We start from the raw sequence: 24,399 nt of genomic DNA, 5'->3' as shown, positions 1-24,399 counted from the left end.
TTTTAACAAAAGAGGAAGCAGAGGCCTAGAGAGGTTAAGAGACTTAACTCTAAGATCACATGGCGAGAAAATGCAGGAGCCCAGGTCCATGTGACTTTGATTCTTTGGTTTTTCACTGTGACGTGCTGTCTAGTCCTTTTTGATATGGAGAGACCCAGGATTGGGGGTTCAGAAGACACATTTGTAAAGGGAAAATGTTGGCTAGAGTTTGATTTTAATGTAGAGTGCTGGATAAAAGGCGCATTTATTCATAATTTATACATTTTCCCCTAGTAGTCTATAACTATTACCATTCTGAATTTCTTTTTTTTTTTTTTTTGAGACGGAGTCTTGCTCTGTCACCCATGCTGGAGTGCGGTGGCCGGATCTCAGCTCACTGCAAGCTCCACCTCCCGGGTTCTCGCCATTCTCCCACCTCAGCTTCCTGAGTAGCTGGGACCACAGGCCCCCCCCGCCACCTCGCCCGGCTAGTTTTTTGTATTTTTTAGTAGAGATGGAGTTTCCCCGTGTTAGCCAAGATGGTCTCAATCTCCTGATCTCGTGATGCGCCCGTCTCGGCCTCCCAAAGTGCTGGGATTACAGGCTTGAGCCACCGCGCCCAGCCACCATTCTGAATTTCTTAATATTAGACTTTGAAACTTTAAAGTCAAAACTTGTCCTTATCTTGTCTTCTCACCATAGAGACCAGCAAAGGCCGGGGGAGTCAGAGGGGGTGGAGGCTATGGCCATTTTAACAAAGGATCCAGGTGACCTGGTGCACATCTACAGAGCACTTATTTTCTACCTGCCCTGCTACTTAATAGAGCATACCTTCAGATAGACTTGAGTGAGAAAGGTGGACTTGTTCAGGAAGGGGCCAGTGGGAGGCCTAATGCATGACTCAGAAAACACCTGTCAGTTGGCAATATTTGAGTCATGTTTGTGAAATTGGATTGCGTCTCTTTAGAAAATTAAGTTTAGATTCTGCCAGGCTTGGTGGCTCACGCCTGTAATCCCAGCACTTTGGGAGGCCGAGGTGGGCGGATCACGAGGTCAAGAGATCGAGACCATCCTGGCTAACATGGTGAAACCCTGTCTCTACTAAAAATACAAAAAACTAGCCGGGCGACGTGGCGGGCGCCTGTAGTCCCAGCTACTCAGGAGGCTGAGGCAGGAGAATGGCGTGAACCCAGGAGGCGGAGCTTGCAGTGAGCTGAGATCCGGCCACTGCACTCCAGCCTGGGCGGCAGAGCAAGACTCCGTCTCAAAAAAAAAAAAAAAAAGTAAAACTTTATACTTAGCAAACAAGCACAAATAGAGAAAAACTGTAAGCCCCAGTGCTGAGAAAGCAACTATAGTCATGCACTACTGATGGCTTTATAAATTGGCTCAAACGTTTTTGAGTGGAAAAACAAAATTTAATGACTGCCATAAAAAGTGACCCAGAGATTGCATTCCTATTAGTCTATACAATAATTTAAATGTGAAAATCCATATATTTAAAGATATCTGTAGTATCAACATTTTAAATAGCTCCCAAAATGGAAAAACATGCTCAGTTGTCTAGGGCAGAGGAATTGTGAAATCAGTTCTGGTATTTCAACTCAATAGAATATTATAAAAGCATTAAAATTATGAACATTAAACCCACCTAAAAATTGTATATGAAATGCATATTGGGTAGAAAATGAATGTAGAATCATGCATATTAAATTATTGCAGCTCTCTAAAAACTATTCACAGATATAGATAAAAATTGGAAGAAGCCTTAGGGAAAAGTAAGTGGTGGTAGTTATGTAATGTTGCTATGAATACACTCTTTGTGAACCTTTTAAATCACAAAGAAAGTACTAAGGAAAAAATTTCCCACTTGGGACACCCCAAAATTCAGATTTCTCAAGACTCCAAGCCAGAGAAGTAAGATGGCAGCAGAGTAAGCGGTCTGAAATCCCTCATCCTGATGTAGTGTGAAATGGCACTGGAATATGAACATCTTCCTTTTTCTTCCATAAAAATACTGTGGTTTTTTTTAAAAAAAGTTATAGACCCGGGAGACAGAGGCTGCAGTGAACCGAGATGGCGCCACTGCACTCCAGCCTGGGCAACAGGGTGAGACTCTGTCAAAAAAAAAAAAAAAAAGTGATGACTGTGAATCTTGCTTAGAAGATATAAGCACCTTTATATTTAGAAGATTCAATATTCTCATCTGAAAAAACTGGCAGTTTGTTTGTTTGTTTAAGATGGAGTTTTGCTCTTGTCGCCCAGGCTGGAGTGCAGTGGTGTGATCTTGGCTCACTGCAACCTCCGCCTTCCGGGTTCAAGCAATTCTTCTGCCTCAGCCTCCAGAGTAGCTGGGACTACGGGCGCATGCCACCACGCCCAGCTAATTTTTGTATTTTTAGTAGAGATGAGGTTTCACCATATGTGGGCTTTATACCCAAACTCTTTATAGAGATGAGTGCAGGGGGGCAATTCTAGCTCAGATCTTGGGAACTCTAAAATCTCTCTGTGCTTCTGGAGGACACCAGCCCCACGGGCCCTTTGTATTTGCAACCAAACACTCAGAATTCACTTCTTAGGAGAACTGGGAGATTCTCCAAAACCCTCTCCTGCTCTATCCCAGGAGTTCTAGCTGGCATGGGGCCACCATACACAGACCAGTCCTGTGCCTTTTCCCCAAATAGCCCTACGAGAGTGGCAGAGTCCCTTAGGGGACCTCATGCATCAAGGGTGATAATTGGGGTGAATGTAGTGGAGAGCATCCCTCCGCCTTTGGTGATATTTCATTACAGGGAATGCAGCAATAAAATGAGGGTAGGAGAGGCTTTCCTACCCTCCCCATCCCACCCCAATCCTATAAGGTAGAGTCTAAGAATCTCTGAAAGGCCCATGTTGAACAGTGTGCATGTTGGTCATCTGGCTTGCCAAATTGGATCCCATAAGGGTAGAGCCAGCAGTAAAATGCGAGCTGATGGTCATGAGACATTGCACAGGCTCGCACAGTGCTATCAGTACGCTCGTGGAAGGGCTCACTCTTCTCCACCATTTGTCATATCTAACAGTCCTCATGGATATCCCTTGACAAAGCATGCCTGTGCATTGGAGAAATTCCCAAGTGCCAAGAAGGAACCTCTGACATGGTGAGGAGGTTAGGGAAGATCCTACTCTCGAAACCAGGCAGGTCCAGACAGCCAAGGATTTGTCATACCCAGGGGCAGGAAAGCTGTGACTGGGATACAACACGCCAGGCACGGTGGCTCAAGCCTGTAATCCCAGTGTTTTGGGAGGCCAAGTCAGGCAGATCACTTGAGGCCAGGAGTTCAAGCCCAGCTGACCAACATGGAGAAACCCTGTCTCTACTAAAAATATAAAAATTAGGCTGGCACAGTGGCTTAGGCCTGTAATCCCAGCACTTTGGGAGGCTGAGGCAGGTGGATCACCTGAGGTCAGGAGTTCAAGACCAGCCTGGCCAACATGGTGAAACCCCATCTCTACTAAAAAAAAAAAAAAAACAAAAAAACCAAAAATTAGCTGGGCATGGTGGTGTGTGCCTGTAGTCTCAGCTACTCGGGAGGCTGAGACAGGAGATTTGCTTGAACCTGGGAGGCGGAAGTTGCAGTGAGCCGAGATCGCACCACTGCACTCCAGCCTGGGTGACAGATCAGACCCTGTCTCCACAAGGAATAAAAAAAGACGGGGATACAACAATACTCTTGTGTTTTCCAGGGTAATTCTCTGCTGTGCATGCCCAACGTGCTCAAGCTATATTTGGAGAATGGACAGACCAAAGCTTTCAAGTTTGAGGCAAACACAACCGTGAAGGTATTAAGAATATACTTGAACTTCTTTTCCCAAGAGAATGTTCTGGCTGCTAGGACCCCCAGGCATCTTGTCCTGCATCTGCCTTGGTGATCTCACAAACACCATGGTCTGAGACCCTGTAATAATAAGCCAAGTACCAATGTTATCTCATTTAGTTGCACAACCACCCAGAAAGATGGAATTTTACCACCATCTTAACCGAGTGGGGGTTAGGAGGTGGGAATCAGGACTTACAGAGATGAAGTGACTTGCCCAAAGGTCAGATTAGAACTCCTAAGCCTTCACCCATAACTCCCAGACTTCCCTGCCATTTGTCTGTGACTCTACCTGCTACCCCAAACACTAGAGCAGCCAAAAACCCAGGTGAGATGAGCCAAAGGCCCAGGCGCTACCTATTCTGTTCTTTGTTAAAGTCAATTGCACTTATACTTCACAAGTTTCCCCATATGAGATGGTCTAAGAGGGGTTACTGAGCTTAGTCAAGGGTGGTCTCTGTCTTCAGGAGCTTGCAGTCTAGTTGAGGGAGGGCGGACATTCAGGGAATGCTCAGTTGTCCAAGGCAGGATGAAATGAAGGCCATGTGCAAGGGGAAGAGTACCATCTGTTCCAGCCTGCCTGGACATCAGACAAGGCTTGGAAAAGAAGCTGGACCTGTGCTGAGCTTTGGAGGACAACTGAGATTTCAACAAGGGCTGGTAGGGACAGGGCAGTTGAGGGTAGGGTACATATCAATCAAAGAGTCACGTGAACTAACACAGCCAGAAAAATGGGAATTACCCAGAAGATAGCAAACCATTCAGCAGGACTGGGGTACAGGCTGTTTTCTTGTGGAAGGAGTGGCTGTGGAGGGCCTCAAATGCCAGGCAACAACAGAGCTTGAGTTTTATCCGCAGGCAATGATGTATGGTGCTAACAGTTCTTAAACAAGGGAGTAAATAGTGTTAGAGTGAGGCTGCAGTGAATAAGCAAAGTTGTTCAAACATTAAAAACCATGTAAGAGGAAACATTGAGCCCAGCTCTTCTGGTACAAGGAGGAGAGCAGGTTCAGGAGGGCCCATGCATCTGTAGGTGACAAACAGTAGCCAAGACACATGCACACACATACATCTGCACAGCACATTCACACACATGCGTATGCATGCACACATATGTACAATGTACATACACCTGCACGCACACATCTAGTGTTTCTCTCTGGCACCTTCATTTGGCAGTTCTTACAGCTGCTCCAAATGCTCTATTCTATTTCTTCCTAAATGTGACTTAGAAGAAGCTGGAGAAGGGCTTTCTGAACCTGGGGAACTCCAAGTCCAGAGGAGGAAGGCAAGGGAGAAATAGATGTTAAGTGTTTACTACATGCCAGGCACTCTTCCTGGCCACTTTCTTGTGTACGATCTCATTTAATGCCCTAGCAACCTTGTGAAGTAACTAGTGTTATCCCCACTTTGCAGGTGAGAAAACAGGCCCAAGAGGTCCAAAAGTTGTCAAGGTCAGCTAGCTCATAACTGGCTTCAAACTTGTTCTGTTTTTGAACCTTGTGCTGGATCTTGTCACTCTGCCATTCTGCAGAAAAGGGAAGCTCTGCAAATGGATTAGACAAGAGTTCTACTTTCATCATCTTTGATCAAAGTGGATTGACATAGAAGGGTTGATTTTTTTAAAGCAAGTCCCCCTTTGGTGGCCAAAAGGACTTTGAGGTAATTTACAATAAAGGCCCACATTACAGGGGAATTAAACTTAAGATGATAGAGAGAGTTGGGGAAATGAACAAGGACTTAGCCAGTATAATACTGGTTAATCTTATTTATCTGTAGTAGCCAAATTTTTTAAAGCAAAGCCTTTATCCACACAGAGAGAGGTGGATAAAAATAAATCTTGAGTGAAAAAAGGAAAAATTACTGTCAGCTCATCAGTGACTTATCTTCCCCTTTCCCTTACTAAGGGAAGAAAAGTTCTTGTATTAGAAAACCCTTTTTCTCTAAATCAAGAAAAAGAATATGTCATTTGACCCAGTAAAAATTTATTGACACTTTTTATGTGCCAGGCATTTCTGTATCACCAACAACAAATTACCCAGGGGCCAGGTGCAGTGGCTCATGCCCGTAATCCCAGCAATTTGGGAAGCCAAGGTGGGTGGATCACCTGAGGTCAGGAGTTTGAGACCAGCCTGACCAACATGATGAAACCCCGTCTCTACTGTGTGCCAAGCATGGGATATACTGCATATTGGAGCACAGCACAGGCAAGGCCCACATCCTCAGAGAGTTTACCATCTAGTGAGGTGGAAGACAAGCAAGAAAACAGAGATTAGCAGTTGGCATGCGTTGAATACATACCATCTGCCAGGTGTTGTTCTAAGTGCCTTCTAAGGGGAAATCAATTCAATGTACACAACAACCCTATGAGATAGGTGTTAATATTATTCCCATTCTACAGGTGAAAACACTGAGGCATAGAGAGAAGAAGCAATTACAGCTAGGAATTGGGAGTGGAGGTCTAGAACCCATTCACTTAACTTTACAATGGCTGTTAATTGAAGAAAAGAATATTAAATAATGGTGAGGGAAATAAACAGGACACTGGGACAGAGAATAATAGGGATGATTACATTTATGTACGCTGGCCAGAGAAGGCCTCCCTAAGAGGTGACATTTGAGCTGAAACTCGAAGGGAGAGAAAGAAACAGACCTGGAAAGAGTAATGGGGAAAGTATACTGGGCAGAGGGAACAGCGTGTGTGAATGCTTCGAGGCAGCAAAGACCTTGTGGTCACAGAGGGCTTCTCTAGTGAGCAAGAAGAGTGGCGTGGCAACCACAATGCCTCAGCGCAGCACTCACGACCACTCTGTCCTGTCAGCCACTCTCGGAAGTCGGAAGTAGGCATTATTGTCCTCTATTTGGAGAGGAAGGAACCGAGGTTCAGAAGTGTCCCTCAGTTGTGGCCGAATGTGGTGGCTCATGCCTGTAATCCCAGCACTTTGGGAGGCTGAGACTGGCAGATCACCTGAGGTCGGGAGTTTGAGACCAGTCTGGTCAACATGGTGAAACTGCATCTCTACAAAAAATACAAAAAATTAGCTGGGCATGGTGGCACACGCCTGTAATCCCAGCTACTTGGGTGGCTGAGGCACGAGAATCGCTTGAACCCAGGAGGCGGCAGTTGCAGTGAGCTGAGATTGCGCCATTGCACGCCAGCCTGGGCAACAGAGTGAGATTCCGTCTCCAAAAAAAAGAAGTTTCCCTCAGTAACATAGTGAGTGTGTGGTGGGATTTTATCTAGTAAGCAGTCAAAGATACAGACTGGGAGCCTGGCCAATGTGGCAAAACCCTGTCTCTACTAAAAATACAAAAAAATTAGTTGGGTGTGGTGGTGTACACCTGTAATTCCAGCTCTTTTGGAGGCTGAGGCAGGCAGATCACTTGAGGTCAGGAGTTCAAGACCAGCCTGGCCAACATGCCAAAACCCTGTCTCTACTAAAAATACAAATACAAAAATGAGCCAGGCATGGTGGCATGTGCCTGTAATCCCAGCTACTCAAGAGGCTGAAGTAGGAGAATTGCTTGAACCCAGGAGGCAAGGGTTGTGGCGAGCTGCACTCCAGCTTGGGTGACAGCCTGGAAGACTCTCTCAAAAAAAAAAAAAAAAAAGAGAGAGATTGGGAACTCCAGAGGGAGAATAAGTCTAGAGACATAGGAGAGAGGCAGAAGCCTCCACTGGATGGCCTCAGCTTTCCAAGTAAAGCAAGACAGGGTGGCTGTATGGATGGTGATGGAGCTTGAGGAGAGGGGAGCTGTGGCTGCAGGGCTGTAAGGGGCCTGATGAGTGGGACCAGACCCCTGCCTAAGTCAGCATTGGGCCTGTCATTGCAGGCTTTTCTCTCCCTAGCTCCACTAAGGAATGGCAGGAAAGCCAGGGAAGTCCTCCCTGTTCCTTGAGTAACCCCTCCACCTCTGTGCCTGCTAGGACATCATCCTCACTGTGAAGGAGAAGCTGTCCATCCGAAGTATTGAGTACTTTGCACTGGCCCTGGAAGAGCAGTACAGCATCTCCCGGCTGCACCTGCTACACGAAGAGGAACTCATCCAGCAGGTAGGGAGGACTGACTGCCTGTTCCTGGGAGGCATGGGCTGGGCTGGCTGCATGCCTCAACCAGAACCTCTGGAGACAGGGCTCAGCACATCTGCAGGTTTGATGCACTTTCTCTTGCCCCAGAAGGCACAGAGCTCACTCAGCCTGGGGGTTATGGGACAAGCCTGATTTTCATCTGCTAGTATGAGGTAGGCAGGACACAGATTTAAGGTCCTCCCCATTTTGCAGATGTGGAGACAAAGGCTTAGAGAGGTAAGGTGATTTTCTCAAGGTAACATAGCTGATAGAACCCTGATCTTTTGCTTCTAGTTCTGATGATCTTCCCTTGCACCTGCTGCCTTTGAGCCATTAGGGAAGCATTTGTGGCTGTGTCTAAGCCCTTCTTGTGGGACTTACCCCCTGATATGGTTCCTGATGGCAAAATAGGGTAAACATAGCCAAACAGTCTATACCACTCAATCTCCCAACCATTCAATAATATGTTGTACCAACTTTTTAAAGCTAAACACAGGTTAGTTCAACAAATCTTTGTGAGTCTGTTACAAAGATGAGGAGGATTTTAACAGTTGGAAATGAGTAAGACATAACCTCATAAAAGCCACCCTGAACATTCCTCTTTGCAGATGAATTCTTACCCAATGCACTCACCGATTAGAAGGTTTACTGCTTGTAGACTTTTTAATTACTTTTATTCCATTTGCATTGGGAAAGAAAATCAAATTAAATTGCTAAGATAGTTTAAGTGAAATAAGGTAAGTTGTAGAATGGTATATATACTATATTATTATTTGTGGAAGATAAAAGAATAAACTTATACTGAAGTACGAATATACATAAACTGTCTCTGGAAGGGGCACACAAGAAACTGAAAACAGGAGTTTCCTCTGGAAAGGGAAACTGGAAGATGGGTGAGTGGGAAATGCTGCCCTTTTGAACCTTTTACATTTTGTACCCATGAAAAAGAAAGTCAAATTAGGAGCAAAAGTCTATGGCTGTCTTGGGAAGCACTAGAATTGAAATCTCTGGGGACTGTCTTTCACTGTCTGTGTTTTATAGAGTAGTTTTGTGGAATGACTGCAAGGACAAAGGCAGTTAGGAGATTAATAATCTCTCCCTTACCCATCGCAGGTGGTAGAAAGGGAGGAGTCACATGACTACCGCTGCCTCTTCAGGGTCTGTTTTGTTCCCAAGGACCCCCTGGACCTCCTGAAAGAAGACCCTGTGGCCTTTGAATACCTCTATCTGCAGGTGACTGGGTCTGTGCTTCCTAAAATAACAGTGGTTGTTCTCAAAGATGGTGCACTGGGTGATTTTGAATGTGAGCTTGAGGCCATTAAACAACTCCCTGGTAGGGATTGTCTTTATCTGAAGGAGAATGGGCCTGATCATCACTCAGAATTGCCTTTTCTGTCACTAAGTTGCTGTTTTAGCAGATGTGCAATATCAGAATGAAATTCAGGCTCAGTCCTCAATGTAGATGATACATTTTGTAATACCATTTTAGGATCTTTAGAATTACAGTTTTTATTGCTAAAAGGGGCCTTAGTGCTTCAAAACTTCATTTTAGAATGATGACACTGAGTCTTGGGAAGGTCATGTGATTTGTCTGGGTCACCCACTTAGTGGCAGAGCCAAAATCTAGTTCTTGATCTGTGGCCTGGTGCTCCTCCTATTCTACCTCCTTAGATGAGAGTAATTATGTCATTTTTATTCTGATGAAAAATAATCATTTGGAGCCAGGTGCAGTGGCTCATGCCTGTAATGTCAGCACTTCAGGAGGCCAAGGCAGATGGACCACTTGAGGTCAGGAGTTTGAGAACAGCCTCACCAACACAGTGAAACCCCGTCTCTACTGATAATACAAAAAATTAGCCAGGCATGGTGGTGCACACCTATAGTTCCAGGTGCTTGAGAGGCTGCGGTGGGAGAATCACTTGAACCTGGGAGGTGGTGGTTGCAGTGAGCCGAGATCATGCCACTGCGCTCCAGCCTGAGTGACAGAGCAAGATTCTGTCTCCAAAAAAGAAAAAAGAAAAAGAATCATTTAGCAGATATCAGTATTTTACAGATGAGATAACTCAGACTAGGTGGATTGGACTGCCCCAAGTCTTACAGAAACAATGGCAGAAAATAATAATAATAGCAATAACAATGCATCAATATTTTGTATTTGTATAACACTGTGTGCCTTGTACCTGCTTTCACATACGTTATCTAATTTACGTCTCACAGAAACCACTTAAGGTAGATTTTACTATCCTCATTTACTAGATACCAAATGCTCAGAGAGTCTTGGTAACTTAACCAAGGTCACACAGCAAAGAACTGTGAGAGCCAGCTCTCAAAGCGGAGCTCCTGGTCCTGCTGCCTTTCACCTGAGAAAACGAGGGTACACAATACGTCTGCTTTTGTTTCCCATCTGCTCTATTTAATCTCTTCTAGAGCTGCAGCGATGTGCTCCAGGAGCGCTTTGCTGTAGAAATGAAATGTAGCTCTGCACTCCGACTCGCGGCTCTGCATATCCAGGAGCGGATCTACGCCTGTGCCCAGCCACAGAAGATCTCTTTAAAGTATATAGAGTGAGTGGCAGGGGATGGCAGCTGCATTGCATTTATAACTTGTTGGCCCCTGGCCAGGAGGGCCAGATACCACAGAAAGCTGATAGTCACCCACCTACCCATGTATCTGTCTGTTGTCTTTCCATCCATTTCCCTCTGTATCTTTTCTAATCCGACCTGGCTCCCCCAGATGTCTGAACCTGGCTGCTTTCTCTGGGACAGAAGCCAACTCCAGATGGAACGACACAGGATCCCCTTGTAAATTCCCAGTTCCTGGGAAGATGTTTTGGGAAATCAGTTGCCAGCATCAGTGTTAAGCTTCTCTAGGGGTGGGAATGCCTTGGAAATTAATTTTTCCCGTGGATATGAACCAGTTCCTATTGCATTATGTCTCCACTAGGGCAGTTTCAAGTCCTACAATTTCAGCACCTTCTGATTCCTAGCTTAGAATTGTTCTGGACAGCATCACTCAGGTTTGCTAAGCCCCTCCCCAGATCTCAGCTCTGTCCTGCCTGAGCATCGGAATCATTTGGGGAATCATATTTTTAAAAATACAGCAGATCCTTGGCCCTATCCCTGATGTACTGAGTCCAATCTCTAGCAGCAGGGCCTGAGCATCGGTAGTTTTAGCAAGTTTCTGGGGGATTCTGAGGCTGCTAGGCTGGCATCACGCTGAAGCTTGGCCTGAGGGATTCACAGGAGCTCTGCGTTGCCCCATGAGAGTGTCTTGTACATATGCTGTCATTATTTGCCACATATTTTGTAGTGAAAAAGATTCAGAGTTCCTGCTCTGACTGATAGAATGTCACACCACGCCAAGAGTGATGAGCTCCCAGAATGATCAGTGGGGTGTAGTTCCTGAATGCCTGTGGGGATTTTTGTGGAGAGTGTGTGTATGTGTGTGTGAGAAAGAAAAAGAGAGGAGGAGAAAGTGGCTCGTAATTGCTGTATTACGGGAATACTAAGTACTGAATCAAATGTAATTATGCTCTTCATTAGAGCCAAGTACCCTGTAGAAAAGGGCCTCCTTGTCTCCAATGTCTCATGGCAGGAAAGACTGGGGAATAGAGAACTTTATATCTCCAACTTTACTCCGAAACATGAAAGGCAAAGACATCAAGAAAGCCATTAGCTTCCACATGAAGAGGAACCAGAATTTGCTGGAACCCCGACAGAAGGTAATGAAGGTGCCTCTGCCGACCCACCCAGCAGTCTGCTGTGAAACTTTAGGGAAAACATTTTCAATATCGCCTGGATTTTAGACCAATGAATAACACTGACTTCAAGGTTTTTTTTTTTTTTTTTTTTTCTATTTAAGCAACTTATTTCTGCTGCCCAGCTACGTTTAAATTATCTACAGATCCTCGGAGAACTCAAGACATATAGTGGAAGAATCTTTAATGCTACTTTAATGGTATGTATTAGAGAACTATGAAATCCTACTCACGTAAGGAACCTTAGAGATCCTCTGAAAATCAATATATCTTTTAGCCTAAAATTCCTGAGGACTCTGTCATGTACTAAAATTTGTTTGGGAAACTAAATAGTATACCACTGGAAAATATTTATCACGCCCTTGCTTGGTGCTACCCTTGTGATAGATGCTAGGGGAAGCAGGGCTGAATAAGACGTGATTTCCATCCTTGAAGGATGAAACAAGCTACCCAACAAAAAGAAGCAAAGCCATGAGACAGGTTCCGGCCTATTGCTGTGGAGTTTGGAGACAGAAGGTAGCACTACTTGCTTCAGTATAGTATAGGAAGGAGAAGGGGTTCAGGAAAGAGACAAGAGGAAGGCTGAATTTGGCCAGACTTCAGTAGAGAGGAAAAGGCCTTCTGGGTCAGAAGGGGATGGTAAGCATTTCACTCTGGAGCTTTGGGTATATGAAGGTGAAGAGAAAAACTGGAAATCATGAAAGAAAAATAAGAGTGTTTGACTGCCAAGCTGAGTCTCTGATTGTTCAGAAGGAGGGAGGAATGAGGGGTGGGCCTGAGAAGGAAGAATAGAAGCAGGAAAACCCTGGGCTCTCTTCCCATTCTCCCGCCTGCTGCTTTTCTCAGCCTAGGCCTAGAGCATGTGCTTTTCGGCAGTCAGTGTCTCGGGAGTGTGGTTTCAGAGAGCGTTCCTCCAGCACTGTTGGCCCCAGGACCCTGCAGCACAAAACCAATTTACCAAGTAGAGTGGCATTTAAAAAAAAATATTAACCAAAGTCCTTTCAAAAGATTTGGTGTGCACCTCAGTCATTTACAGTGATGGGCCAATGTAATCAGATTGCTAACCTAACAATGTAGATGGAAGAAGAGAATCAGTGTTTTGAAAGAAAGGAAGAGTGTCAGATAGTTAGGGGAAGGGGAGACACAGATGGATTCTTTGTTTAAGTAGAAGACCCAAAAGGTGGAAAAGAGACTAGATCACAGAAAGGACAGTTTTGAAGGTACAAGAAAAACTTCCCAATTTTTCCAAGGGCTAATTCTGCCCTCTCCCAGCTGTCCAGTTCCAGTCCCCAATCTCGCTTTACCTTTCTTGTCTAAGGAAAGAACTGGTAGTGGGAGAAGCAACCAGCTACATGGAACCGGTTCAGGGTGCTTGCCAGGCACTGCGGGTTACAAATAGAGATAAATACAGACTCTGTTATTGAGAAACTTAACAAGGAAAATGAGACTTAATACAAATAATTAAAATAAGAAGTCATAAGTGTTCAGTGCTAGTAGAGAAGTAAGAGGAAGTGGCACAGGAACAACAGAGAGGAAAGGGACATTTCTGGCTTAAGGAGGCTGAGATCAGGCAGATGCTTTCCATAGGCAGTAGGTTTTGATGTAAGCTTTTAAAGAAGGATCAGGATTTAAATGGGAAATGATGGCAGGGAAGGGATTCATAGAGCAGGAAGATAGGTACATAGATGTGAAAATACAGATGTGTTTATGGCTGTGGCTCAGGGCTGTGTTGGGAAGAGTTTGGGGAGATAAATTTACACTTTGATTTAGCTCTTGATGGGGCTCAATTAGGCAATCGTCTGGAGGATTGGTGGTTAGGACCTAAAGCAGGAATCAAGGAGTTTGCAGCAAGAGGTATTTTTGCTTACATGTGAAATGTATTTTCACTAGCTTGCGAATGGAAACTAATTCCCCTTCCACCCTCTGCAGTTACAGGATAGAGAATCCTACATTGCCCTTCTAGTTGGAGCCAAGTATGGGATTAGCCAAATTATCAATAGCAAACTCAACATCATGTCCACGTTGGCAGAGTTTGCAAACATTAGCCGTGTAGAGCTAACAGAAGAATCTGAGAAAGTGAGCGTGGTCAAAGTGTATCTTCAGGACGTCAAGGTAACACAATGGGGAGAGATTCTGAATTCAACTGCTGGAATCTGGGGCCAAATGGGGGCCAGGCTAGTTTATATGAATTTTAAATAATAATAAAGTCTAATGTCCAATATCTGCTTAAGAGGATGAATTGTCCATCCTGTTCTGTCAAAGGGAAAGTGGTAAATGGTACATTTTCCTGAAGAGGTCCTAAAAGGTGTTTTTGTACAAACTGAGATGGACCATGTGCTTTCCTGTCAGGTTTAGAAACGTAGATGGAGAACACCAGAGGATTTTTTTTTTTTTTTTTGAGACAGAATCTCCCTCTGTCGCTCAGACTGGAGTGCGGTGGCGCCATCTCGGCTCACTGCAAGCTCCGCCTCCTGGGTTCATGTCATTCTCCTGCCTCAGCCTCCCAAGTAGCTGGGACTATAGGCGTCCGCCACCACACCTGGCTAATTTTTTGCATTTTTTAGTAGAGACGGGGTTTCACCGTGTTAGCCAGGATGGTCTTGATCTCCTGACCTCGTGATCCACCTGCCTCAGCCTCCCAAAGTGCTGGGATTACAGGCATGAGCCACCACGCCCAGCCCACTAGAGGATTTTATGACATGCATGGGACCAGATTGCTGCCCAAAAGCTTTGAGTGGTGAGCATTAAAATGGGTAAATAGTGGGCCAGGTGTGGTGGCTCACACTTGTAATCCCAGCTTCTTGGGAGTCTGAGGCAGGAGAATCACTTAAATCCAGGAGGCAGAGGTTGCAGTGAGCAAAAGATTGCACCACTGCACTCCAACCTGGGCAACAAGAGCGAAACTCTGTCTTAAAAAAAAAAGGTCACTAGTGCAGGGTACCTCCTGAGCCTCTCTCGAAGGTCTTACTTTTATTCTGCCCTCCTTTGATTTAATCCCAACATACTCCACAGTGGTGCTTTATTCTTCTTATCACCCTCTCCCTCGTTCTCCACATGTTCTTGCTCCTTTTTCTTTTCTATGTTTAGTCTTGCAAGGTCCCTCTTGCAGGAATGAACAGGGTGGGATGGGGCAGTTTGGATATGGCGCTGGGGTAGAGGATGAGGAGCCAGAAGACACTGTACAGATTGGGTGGGAAGAGCCCACTGTGTGTGTGTGTGTGTGTGCGCGCGCGTGTGTGTGTACACGTGCATGCATGTGCGATGGTGTCCGTGTATGAGTACATGCAGATCCTCATTTAAAGCCTTGCAGGTGAGGATATGGGGCACCAGGAGATCTATCTGTGGACCATGGCTGGATTTACTTGGAATCTCTTGTTGGTCCCACATGGCTTTGTTGTCAGTCTTCAGACTGTCCCTTGGTCCTTGATAAACATGAGATTTCTATTTGCTTTCCAAGGTTCTGACTTTGCTGCTGGAATCCAACAGTGCAAAAGACCTAGCCTGCCTGATTGCTGGGTACTACAGGCTGTTGGTTGACCCAGTTACCTCCATTTTCCTCTGGCCTGGAAACAAACAACAAGCGCACCGTGTATCCACAGAGGAAGGTGAGGCGCTGAGTCTTGCCCCAGTAAGGACAGGCCCCTTTCACTGGCCTTGTAGGTAAGGGCAGCCTAAAGGGAGGTGGTGAATTGAATTGAGCCGAGGCTTCAGCTCAAGTGGATGAGAGCTATTTCTCTGTTTATTTCCTAGTAAACAATTGATCTTTCATAAATACTAAACAAAGAAGCTTTCTTTGTATCTGAAATTTTCCTGAAACCAAAGAATGCTGTGGAAGAGCTCTAGTTCCCTGCAGTATTTCCTACGATCGTCTCAGATCCACTGCATTTTATCATTATTTCTCAGCCAGGCATGGTGGCTCACACCTGTAATCCCAGCACTTTGTGAAGCTGAGGCGGGTGGATCACCTGAGGCCAGGAGTTTGAGACCAGTCTGGCCAACATGGTGAAACCCCATCTCTACTAAAAACACAAAATTAGCCGGGCATGGTGGCACACACCTATAATCCCAGCTACTTGGGAGGCTGAGGCAAGAGAATCACTTGAACCCGGGAGGTGGCGGTTGCAGTGAGCCGAGATTGTGACATTGCACTGCAGCCTGGGCAACAAGAGTGAAACTCCATCTCAAAAAAAAAAAAAAAAAAAAAGAAAAGAAAGATTATCATTATTTCTCATCAAAAAGCGATGTCACTTATTTGTTCAGGAAGTATATGACCTGGCTTCTCTTCCATACCTACGCACTCTTTTGCAATCTCTTGAAGTATAAAAGAACATCTGGGAGGCCGAGACGGGTGGATCACGAGGTCAGGAGATCGAGACCATCCTGGTCTACACGGTGAAACCCCGTCTCTACTAAAAAATACAAAAAAAATTAGCTGGGCGAGGTGGCGGGCGCCTGTAGTCCCAGCTACTCGGGAGGCTGAGGCAGGAGAATGGCGTGAACCCGGGAGGCGGAGCTTGCAGTGAGCTGAGATCCGGCCACTGCACTCCAGCCTGGGCGACAGAGCGAGACAGAGCGGGGGGACTAGACTATGGAGGAGGGTTCAAGGCCATCCTGGGAGAGGGGGAAGAGCCTGCAGAGGAGGCCTTAGGGCCATCCTTTGAGGGAAGGGAGGACTAGACTGTGCATGAGGCGCCATGGCCATCCTGTGAGAAGGGTAACAAGGCCATATTGTGAGAGTCTGTAACTGTTGTGGGGGTGGTCAGGCTCTTCCCCATAGGCAGGGCAGCCATCAGAAGGTGTAAGCAGGGTGTGATGAGGTCAGAGAGAAGTTTGAGAAAGATCATTCTGGAGGCTTACAGGAATAAAAAGATTGCAACCTGGCTCAGTGCTCCCCACCCTCCTACCATTAATCCTTCCTGAGAACCTGCAGCTGGATGAGTTTTCACTGTCCTACAAAGCCCGTAGCACCCATGGATCCAGAAGGCCAGGCTTTAGAATGGTGCCAGCCTAGCAGCCTCATACTCCCCATAAAATTGCTAAAAATGTAGATTCTCAGGCCCCACTTCTAGAGATTTGACTCAGTACTTCAGGGGTAGGGCCAAGGATCTGTTGTATTTTTAAAATATGATTCCCCATCTGACTTTGATGCCCAGACAGGACAGAACTGAGGTCTGGGGAGGGGCTTAGCAAACCTGGGCAGTGCTGCCCCTGCAAAGAGGAATCAAAGTAAATACCACATTTCTATGAACAGACAGTTCTTCTTGGAGGTGGGGATGGAGTTAATCCAGCCTCCTTTAGCTCAGAGAGATGTGGGACAGGCGGTCTGATACTGTGGGGAGAACATGGAAGTTGGAGTCCCTCAGATCCCATGTTGGTCAGTATAGCACGGTCTTAGGCCAGCCACCTTCTGGCCCTCAGTTTTCTCATCTGGCCGATTTGTGTGGGGGTCGGGGCGGCTAGAAGGACACACAGGCAGGAGAGTTCTGTTGTGTAACTGTGGGTGTACCCTGTGTTGCAGGCTATGAGTCCAGGGCCTGCAGTGACTCCGAGGAGTCCTCTGAAGTGGACTGCGTACTCGAACCTCTCTCTGACAGGCGCCTGGTAAAGCTGGCACCCTGCAGATCACTCATAAAGGAGGAGCAGCCTCCTGGGAACAGCCCCACACCTGAGGTGGCTAGGAGGGGCCCCAGCACCTGCGGGGCCAGCAGCACGACAGACAGTGCCGAGTCTGAGGCGTCCGACTCAGCCAACACTGAGAGCCGCGGCTACAGGACCAGCGGCTCGAGCGAATCCATGGACGCTCTGGAAGAGGATGACTTAGATACCTGCTCCTCCATCAGGTCCGCTTTCTTCCACTTCGGTTCGTCAAGCCTCCCAGAGAGCATTGACTCTGACAGCCAGGAGGACAGAAGCGGTGTTGAAACCAGTGGCTTCCTCTGTCTCCTGGACCTGGCCCAGAGAGCCAACCCCCAGTGCCAGAAGACCGAGTTTTCTGAGAGTGCCGCTTTGGAGACATTTGGCTGGGCACCAGAACTGAGCACAGTCAGGTTGGACCCCAGGCTGTATGAAGGCAGCCGCGCCGACTACTACAGCCTGTGCTCCAGTGTCTCCCCGGCCAGCTACCTGAGTGACAGTTCCGACAGCACAGCTTCCCGGCAAGGGGGAGCCCCGCCAGCCTGGGGTCAGCAGGGCTGGACTGAGGCCCAGCCCAGTTCCATGCTGGAATCCCTGGCCCTGCACCCACCATTGGCCTTTGAGGATGGCAGCTCAGATGAGGAATACTATGACGCGGCTGATAAGCTCACTCCCCCAGGCCCCCCCTCAGGTGAGCCCTCCCTTGCAGGCCTGCAGACACAGCAGGCAGCTCCCGAGTGCCTCCTGGGGGCGAAGGCCCGGGGCCAAGCTTGAGAGGAAGACACATGAGTGAAACAGGGTCCCTGTCCACTTCTGAGGAGGTAGATACAGATTCCGTGGATGAAATTTTAGGCATCATGGCAGGGCTGCAAGGGAGGTTCAGAGAACGGTGGCAAGCAGAGATGGAAGGGATTCGTCCAACAGTGGGAATCAGGGAAGGCCTCCCAGAAGAGGGGGCAAATGGGCTAGGCCTTGTGGGAGGGACAGAATTTACACAAAAGAAAAGGGCTTGACAGGAGTGCCCAGCAGCGTGAAGTGGCTATGTCATCACTGATCGTGAGGCTGCATTAAAGGAGGCCGTGAAGCAAGAAGAACCAGATGGACAGGCCGTCTGGGGTCCAAGGGACTCTGACATCAGAAGGTGGGGGATCTGGTGGCTGTGCTTCAATCAGGTTCCTCATGCATTCCTCCAGCACGAGTGTGGAGGGTCTTTCCGTGTAGGATGACTTCCCAAGCAGAACTGAGATCCGGGCAGGACACACACACACACACACACACACACACACACACACACTGCATTCTGAAGGAAACATACTGGAAACGAGCACGTGGATGTCGAAGGTGACCTGCCAGGAGCTAGGAGATCTGCAGCCCTTGTTCCTGTCTCGGCGCTTTCCTGCTGCTCTCTGATCCTCTATTCCCTGCCCTCCTGTGCTCTCCTACTGTTCTGGAGAGAAAGGCCAGCTCCTCTGGGAGCCCTGTCAGGCCCTTTGAGGCCCTCTGTGACATGGCCTCTGCCTGTGTCTCTCCCTTCTCCTGCATTCCTGCCATACAGCCCTCCTTGCCACTTTCTACAAGTGCCTGTTTTTTCCCTCCTCCAGCCTTTGCACATGCTGCTCTTTCTGCCTGAAACACCCCTCCCCTGATCGTGGCTGCTGGTGCCATCCATCTATCAGATTCCAGTTGGAATTCACTTCCTCAGAGAACATTTCCCAGGCTTCCCAGGCTTCCCAGCCCAAGGCAGGTCTCCCCATCCCTGTCACATGTTCTTGCAGCACCTGAGGCTCTCCCTGCCTGGCACCTAGCATAGCCTGTAAATTACATATTTACTTGTATGATTCTGTGTTGATGTTTCTGTCCATCACTAGACCGAGAACTCCTTTGAGTGTTAGAACTGTGTGTTTCTCACTATGTCCCCAGCACACAGTGTCTAGCAATTGTTGCTAAATGAATGAATGTAGTCTCCACCATCTACACTGAGTTCAACTGACTGTGCCTGTAAGGAAAGGAGAAACCATGGCCAGACTGCTTACTGCTCCCCAAAGAACCCAGACAACCACTTTCCGTGCCCCCAGCCTTGCCCTGCAGGGCCAGCCGTTGTGCTGGGGGCAGGATGGAAGTGTGGCAGAAACCATCAGTCAGGGCCCTTTTATGGGAGTCTAGTCAGGGACATACGCGGTTCATACTGGACATTGTTGTTGTTGTTGTTGTTTTTAGGGAGCCAGTGTGTTGCTGAGAAGAGAGCCAGAACTAGGATTCCTCAGCCTGGGTTCTGATCTGGTCCCTGACTCACTATTGGAGCCTCTCTGTCTTTGGGACTTAGAAACTCCTTGGTCAGTGGCTGTCAGTAGCCTAGGGCAGTCAAACGTGGCTGGGCATCAGAATCACCTGAGGAACCTTGTTTGAAAATCATCGATTCGGCCGCGCAGTGGCTCACGCCTGTAATCCCAGCACTTTGGGAGGCCGAGGCAGGTGGATCACCTGAGGTCGGGAGTTTGAAACTAGCTTGGCCAACATGATGAAACCCTGTCTCTACAAAAAATACAAAAATTAGCTGGGTGTGGCGGTGCATGCCTGTAATCCCAGCTACTTGGGAGGCTGAGGTCGGAAAGTTGCTTGAACCCAGGAGGTGGAGGTTGCGATGAGCCGAGATCACGCCACTGAACTCTAGCCTGGCCAACAGAGCAAGACTCTGTCTGAAAAAAAAATAAATAAATAAAAACAACAACAACAACAACAACCTAGACCTTGTAGATTCCTAGGCCCTAGCCTCAGAGATTCTGACTCCTCAGAGATTCTGAGGAGCAGCATAGGACTTGATAGGGTTTCTAATAGCCTGCAGCCAGGTTAGAAATGACTGGTCTGACTACACAAGCTGATTCTCAAGTGCTAGGCTCTGATCCTAATTCCTTCTGGCTGATTCCCAAGGGTTCTTCACAATACTGCCTCTCCTCCCAGAAAGATCCATCCTGGGACACACAAAACTCGATGTCTGTGACAGAGTCGTGGCCCCTTTGCATTCAGACATGAAATGGCAATAACAAGAATAGCTTCCTTTTAGTGAATACCTAATGAAGTAGAGGCCTTGTGCTGGGTGCTTTATAAAAATGCGCTGATTAATTTAACCTGCACGGCAGCACTGATTGGCACTAAAAGACTTGGGTTAACATCAGCACAAAGAAAAAGTGTTAGGAAGTAAGATTGTTTATAGAATTGCTGGCAAACCTAAAGAACTGTGGAATCAGAAATAGACAGCAACCAGGCTAAGAGTCTAGTAACAGGATTCCCTACTTGTATTATCAAGATATTGTGGCTGGAAAGAATGGCTCTGCTTTTTTTTTTTTTTTTTTTAATCAATGTCTTTGAGTTTGGACTTGTGGGGAATTTGTAGCTGATTGGCTGAGTTACTTGGCTGGCGTGGACAGAGCGTCTTCATGAACACTTCCAGCAGGTTCTAACCACTGGGGTGATGTCATTCCCGAAATCGAAGTTGAGGTGCTGTGACCAAAAGAAAATTAAATGGATTTTAGGCAGCCAAAAATTTAAAAATGTCTATCACAGCTGGGGGTGCAGTGGCTCAATCCTATAATCCAAGCACTTTGGGAGGCCGAGGTGGGAGGATTGCTTGAACTCAGGAGTTCAAGGCTGCCGTGAGCCGTGATCGCACCACTGCACTACAGCCTAGGGGACAGAGTGAGACCCTGTCTCAAAAAAAAAAAAAAAAAGTGTCAGCCAGGCACGGTGGCTCACACCTGTAATCCCAGGCCTAAGCAGGTGGATCCTTTGAGGTCAGGAGTTTGAGACCACCCCGACCAACGTAGTGAAACCCCATCTCTACTAAAAATACAAAAATTAGCCTGGCATGATGGCAGATGCCTGTACTCTCAGCTACTCAGGGGGATGCGGCGGGAGAATTGTTTGAACCTGGGAGGCAGAGGTTGCAGTGAGCTGAGATCGTGCCATTGCACTCCAGCCTGGGTAACAGAACGAGTCTCTGTCTCAAAAAAATAAAAAAAGTCTGTCATTATTATTATACCCATCTTTCAGATGAGGAAGTTGAGGAGATCAGGATTGAACTTGCTCAGGGTTACACAGCCTGGCCAGAATTTGAACCCAGGCAAGCCCAAGGCCCGAGTCCCGAGCTCTATAAACCTCTTTGGTTTTCTACTTTTTAATATATTTTTTGTTTCCGGACTCACAGGGCCCAGAGATGTTTCTGCTGCAGAACCCAGTGCCACAAGCTTGCAGAATAAGGCCAGCACTTGTAGCCCTGAGAACAGCCTGCCTTGTGGGCCAGATGGAAGAGAGCCAAGCAGGAGGGGAGGAGTCAAGAAGTATGCCAAGACCCTGAGGAAAAGAAGGTCTTTCCTACAGACCGACTACACCTCTCAGGTCTCATTTCCCCTGGTGCCATCAGCCTCCCTGGAGAGTGTAGACGACGTGTACTACTATGACAGGGAGCCCTACCTGGCCCTTGGTGCACCCTCCCCAACTGTGTCCTCTCTGCAGGACATGCAGGGTGAGCCTGGCCTTCTGGAGACAAAGGCCCTGGGGCTGCTAGCTCCCCTGAGGGAGACCAAGAGCACAAACCCAGCCTCCAGGGTCATGGAGATGGAGCCCGAGACCATGGAAACCAAATCAGTCATCGACTCTCGAGTGTCTTCTATTTCTGCCATTCGCTTCCGGATTGACCCCAACAATAAAGAGAATTCTGGTGTTGTCCCTGTTGCCAGCTCCTCAGCAAGCACTCCTCACTGTTCTAACCCAGGTTCATCTGGCCCAGATAGTGCTCAGGCAAGGCCTTCCCAAATCTTACCTCTATCTCAAGACCTGGATGGCACTGCCCCCAAAGAACCTGCCATAGAGCATGGGGACAGCTCCTTCTCCCTCTCCAGTGGCGACCCTAACCCAGACAGAGTCTGCCTGGCCAGCAACCCAGGGCTACATAATGTCTCTCAAGGAGATACACTAGAGCTCCAGTTGGAGCCCCATGTCCAGTTGGAAATGGGATTGGAATCTTTTTGTACAAATCATATGCAAGAAACTGCCCCCAAATACACAGAGCCTTTGTTGTCTCCTGGAGATGAGCCTAGAAGTGATGAATGTGGAATAAATCCAGTAGAGAAGATGGCTTCTATCCCTACAAAGGAAGAGCAACAAGGACAACTATCTTTGGAAAGAGACAGAGAAGTTACAAACAAAAATGGCACCAAGATATTTCAGGAGGAATCTAGGAAGGATTCAGGTGACTCCCTGGGTGATGTGTCAAATAATGTTTCACAGACTCTTGATAGTCGTTCTCCAGCTGGTAAAATAGTACCCTCCCTTTCTTTAGATGCTCCTGTAACAGGGACTGAGCAGATCCCACCACATGGCCCTAGAGACCCTCAAGGACAGAGCAGAGAACCCCCAGGGCAAGCCTGCCAGGCTCAAGAACAAAAACTCTTCATAGAGTTGGATTTAGACCCTGATTTCTTTCTTGGGAAGCAGACAATTTCATCAGCCCTCCCTCCAGAGGGGATCAAGGCAGAGACACCTAACCATGTGACAGGGGAAGATAAAGCCCGTAGGGACAGCCCTGAGTGGGTCTGTTTTAATCCTGGGCCTTCCTTGCCAGAGCCACTACCACGTCCACAAGAGGATCCTCACTTAGAAACTTCAAACCATTGCTTTCTCTCAGAAGGCAAAAGTGACAGCTCTAGCATCTGCCTTCCTGCTGAGAAGTCTTTTCTGTGCTTTGCCCCAGAAAGCCGTCCTGAAGTCTCTGCCAGTCTCAGGATGGCTACATCTTTGGGTTTTGCAGGCATGAATGAGATGGTGGCTCCCAGGATAGGGATGGAGCAGTGCAGCTGTCAGTTCTCCTATGCCACATGCTTCCGTGGCCCACAGCCTGAGACAGAGGAAGAAGACAGGGACTTGGAAGCACACCCCGCGGCCCCCCTCACTTCACCGCCCTCTGCGGGAAGCCCCGTGGTTCTGCCCTGGAGGCCTGCCCGAACCCACAGCTGCAGCACTGCATCCCTGTGGAGGAAAAGCCACATCTGGCCAGAGTACTGCTCCAGGGCACTGAGACAGCTGAAAGCCACCCCCGCCAGCACCCCTGAGGGCTTCCTCCAGCTTATGGAGAGCTTGCTGGAGCTACAAGACATTTTAGAAACTTCCTGGGGGACTGGAAACAAACATCCCCCAGAGAAGTGCACCTGGCACTTTACCGAAAGCCGGAGCCGCCTCTGCATGGGCTCCCAGAAGCTCCTGTCGAGCTGTCAGCATGTGATCAGAATGGACCAGTCCCCCGAAGAGATGCAGGGGGCCGTGCGTGACACCTTCCAGCACCTGGTCCAACTGGCTGGCCTGTGCTTTCAGTTCACGGACTGTAGCCGCTGCTCCACCCGGCACAGGGAGGCGGCGGGGAACCTGAGGGATGTGGTGTACACCTACCATCAGTTTGTAGAGGCCGCTAAATCGACCTGCGAGAGGGGCTACCATGACCTGAGTGTGAAACTCCTGGCCCGTCAGTGCACGGCCCTCACAGCCGCCGTGTTCTGTTTGACCCAGAAGTTCCGGGCATCCACGGCCCTGTAAGCAGGTCAATGGCCCAAGGGCCTCCTGCCCTTTCTTGCCTTGGACACTTCCCTGAGAAGCCCCTTCCACTTTCCCACCCACCCTCTTCAAATGTTTACTATATAGAGTATTCAAATAAACTGCTGCTTAATCTTGGCCTGAGTCATAGAGTTTGAGTCAAAAGCATTCACTTATATTCGTTCAACAAACATTCACTGGGTACTGCCTTTGTGCCAGGCCTTGGGATTTACAGATGAGTAAGACAAGTCTCTACCCCTGGTCAGGATGCTTATAGACTCTCAAGGGCACAGATTATTTAGCTCACTATTAGCAAAGCATTTATCATAAAAGGAGCATACCCAAGGAGTGTAGAAGCAAAAGGAATACTCAAGAAGGCAGGGGTGAGGGAGAAAGGTGGGGGTCATTGAAAAACAGTCTTGACTTCTCATATCACACTTATTTGGCAATAACCTTTGCAAATAGGAGTGAATACTGGTGATATTTGATAGATTCGACCTTCACAAGTTTTTTGCAGCGCCTGC

The 24,399-nt window shown here is 47.6% G+C and overlaps 1 protein-coding gene across 1 annotated transcript in view; it reads left to right on the top strand.

Annotated features, from left to right (window-relative positions):
• FRMPD1 (FERM and PDZ domain containing 1) overlaps positions 1-24,013 on the top strand; it is a 144,569-nt gene extending 120,556 nt beyond the window's left edge. The window contains exons 7-16 of the mRNA XM_033238063.1: positions 3,706-3,801; positions 7,765-7,890; positions 9,019-9,138; positions 10,333-10,469; positions 11,500-11,626; positions 11,767-11,862; positions 13,592-13,774; positions 15,120-15,267; positions 17,181-17,987; positions 21,498-24,013. Coding sequence (XP_033093954.1) covers positions 3,706-3,801; positions 7,765-7,890; positions 9,019-9,138; positions 10,333-10,469; positions 11,500-11,626; positions 11,767-11,862; positions 13,592-13,774; positions 15,120-15,267; positions 17,181-17,987; positions 21,498-23,878 — 4,221 coding nt within the window. The 3' untranslated portion in view covers positions 23,879-24,013. The remainder of the gene's footprint in view (positions 1-3,705; positions 3,802-7,764; positions 7,891-9,018; positions 9,139-10,332; positions 10,470-11,499; positions 11,627-11,766; positions 11,863-13,591; positions 13,775-15,119; positions 15,268-17,180; positions 17,988-21,497) is intronic.
• Positions 24,014-24,399: the final 386 nt, after the last annotated feature.

This window comes from Trachypithecus francoisi, unplaced genomic scaffold, assembly GCF_009764315.1.
Source record: "Trachypithecus francoisi isolate TF-2019V2 unplaced genomic scaffold, Tfra_2.0 Lachesis_group16, whole genome shotgun sequence".
In the NCBI taxonomy this organism is placed as follows: domain Eukaryota; kingdom Metazoa; phylum Chordata; class Mammalia; order Primates; family Cercopithecidae; genus Trachypithecus; species Trachypithecus francoisi.
This window is presented reverse-complemented; position numbering and strand designations above follow the sequence as displayed.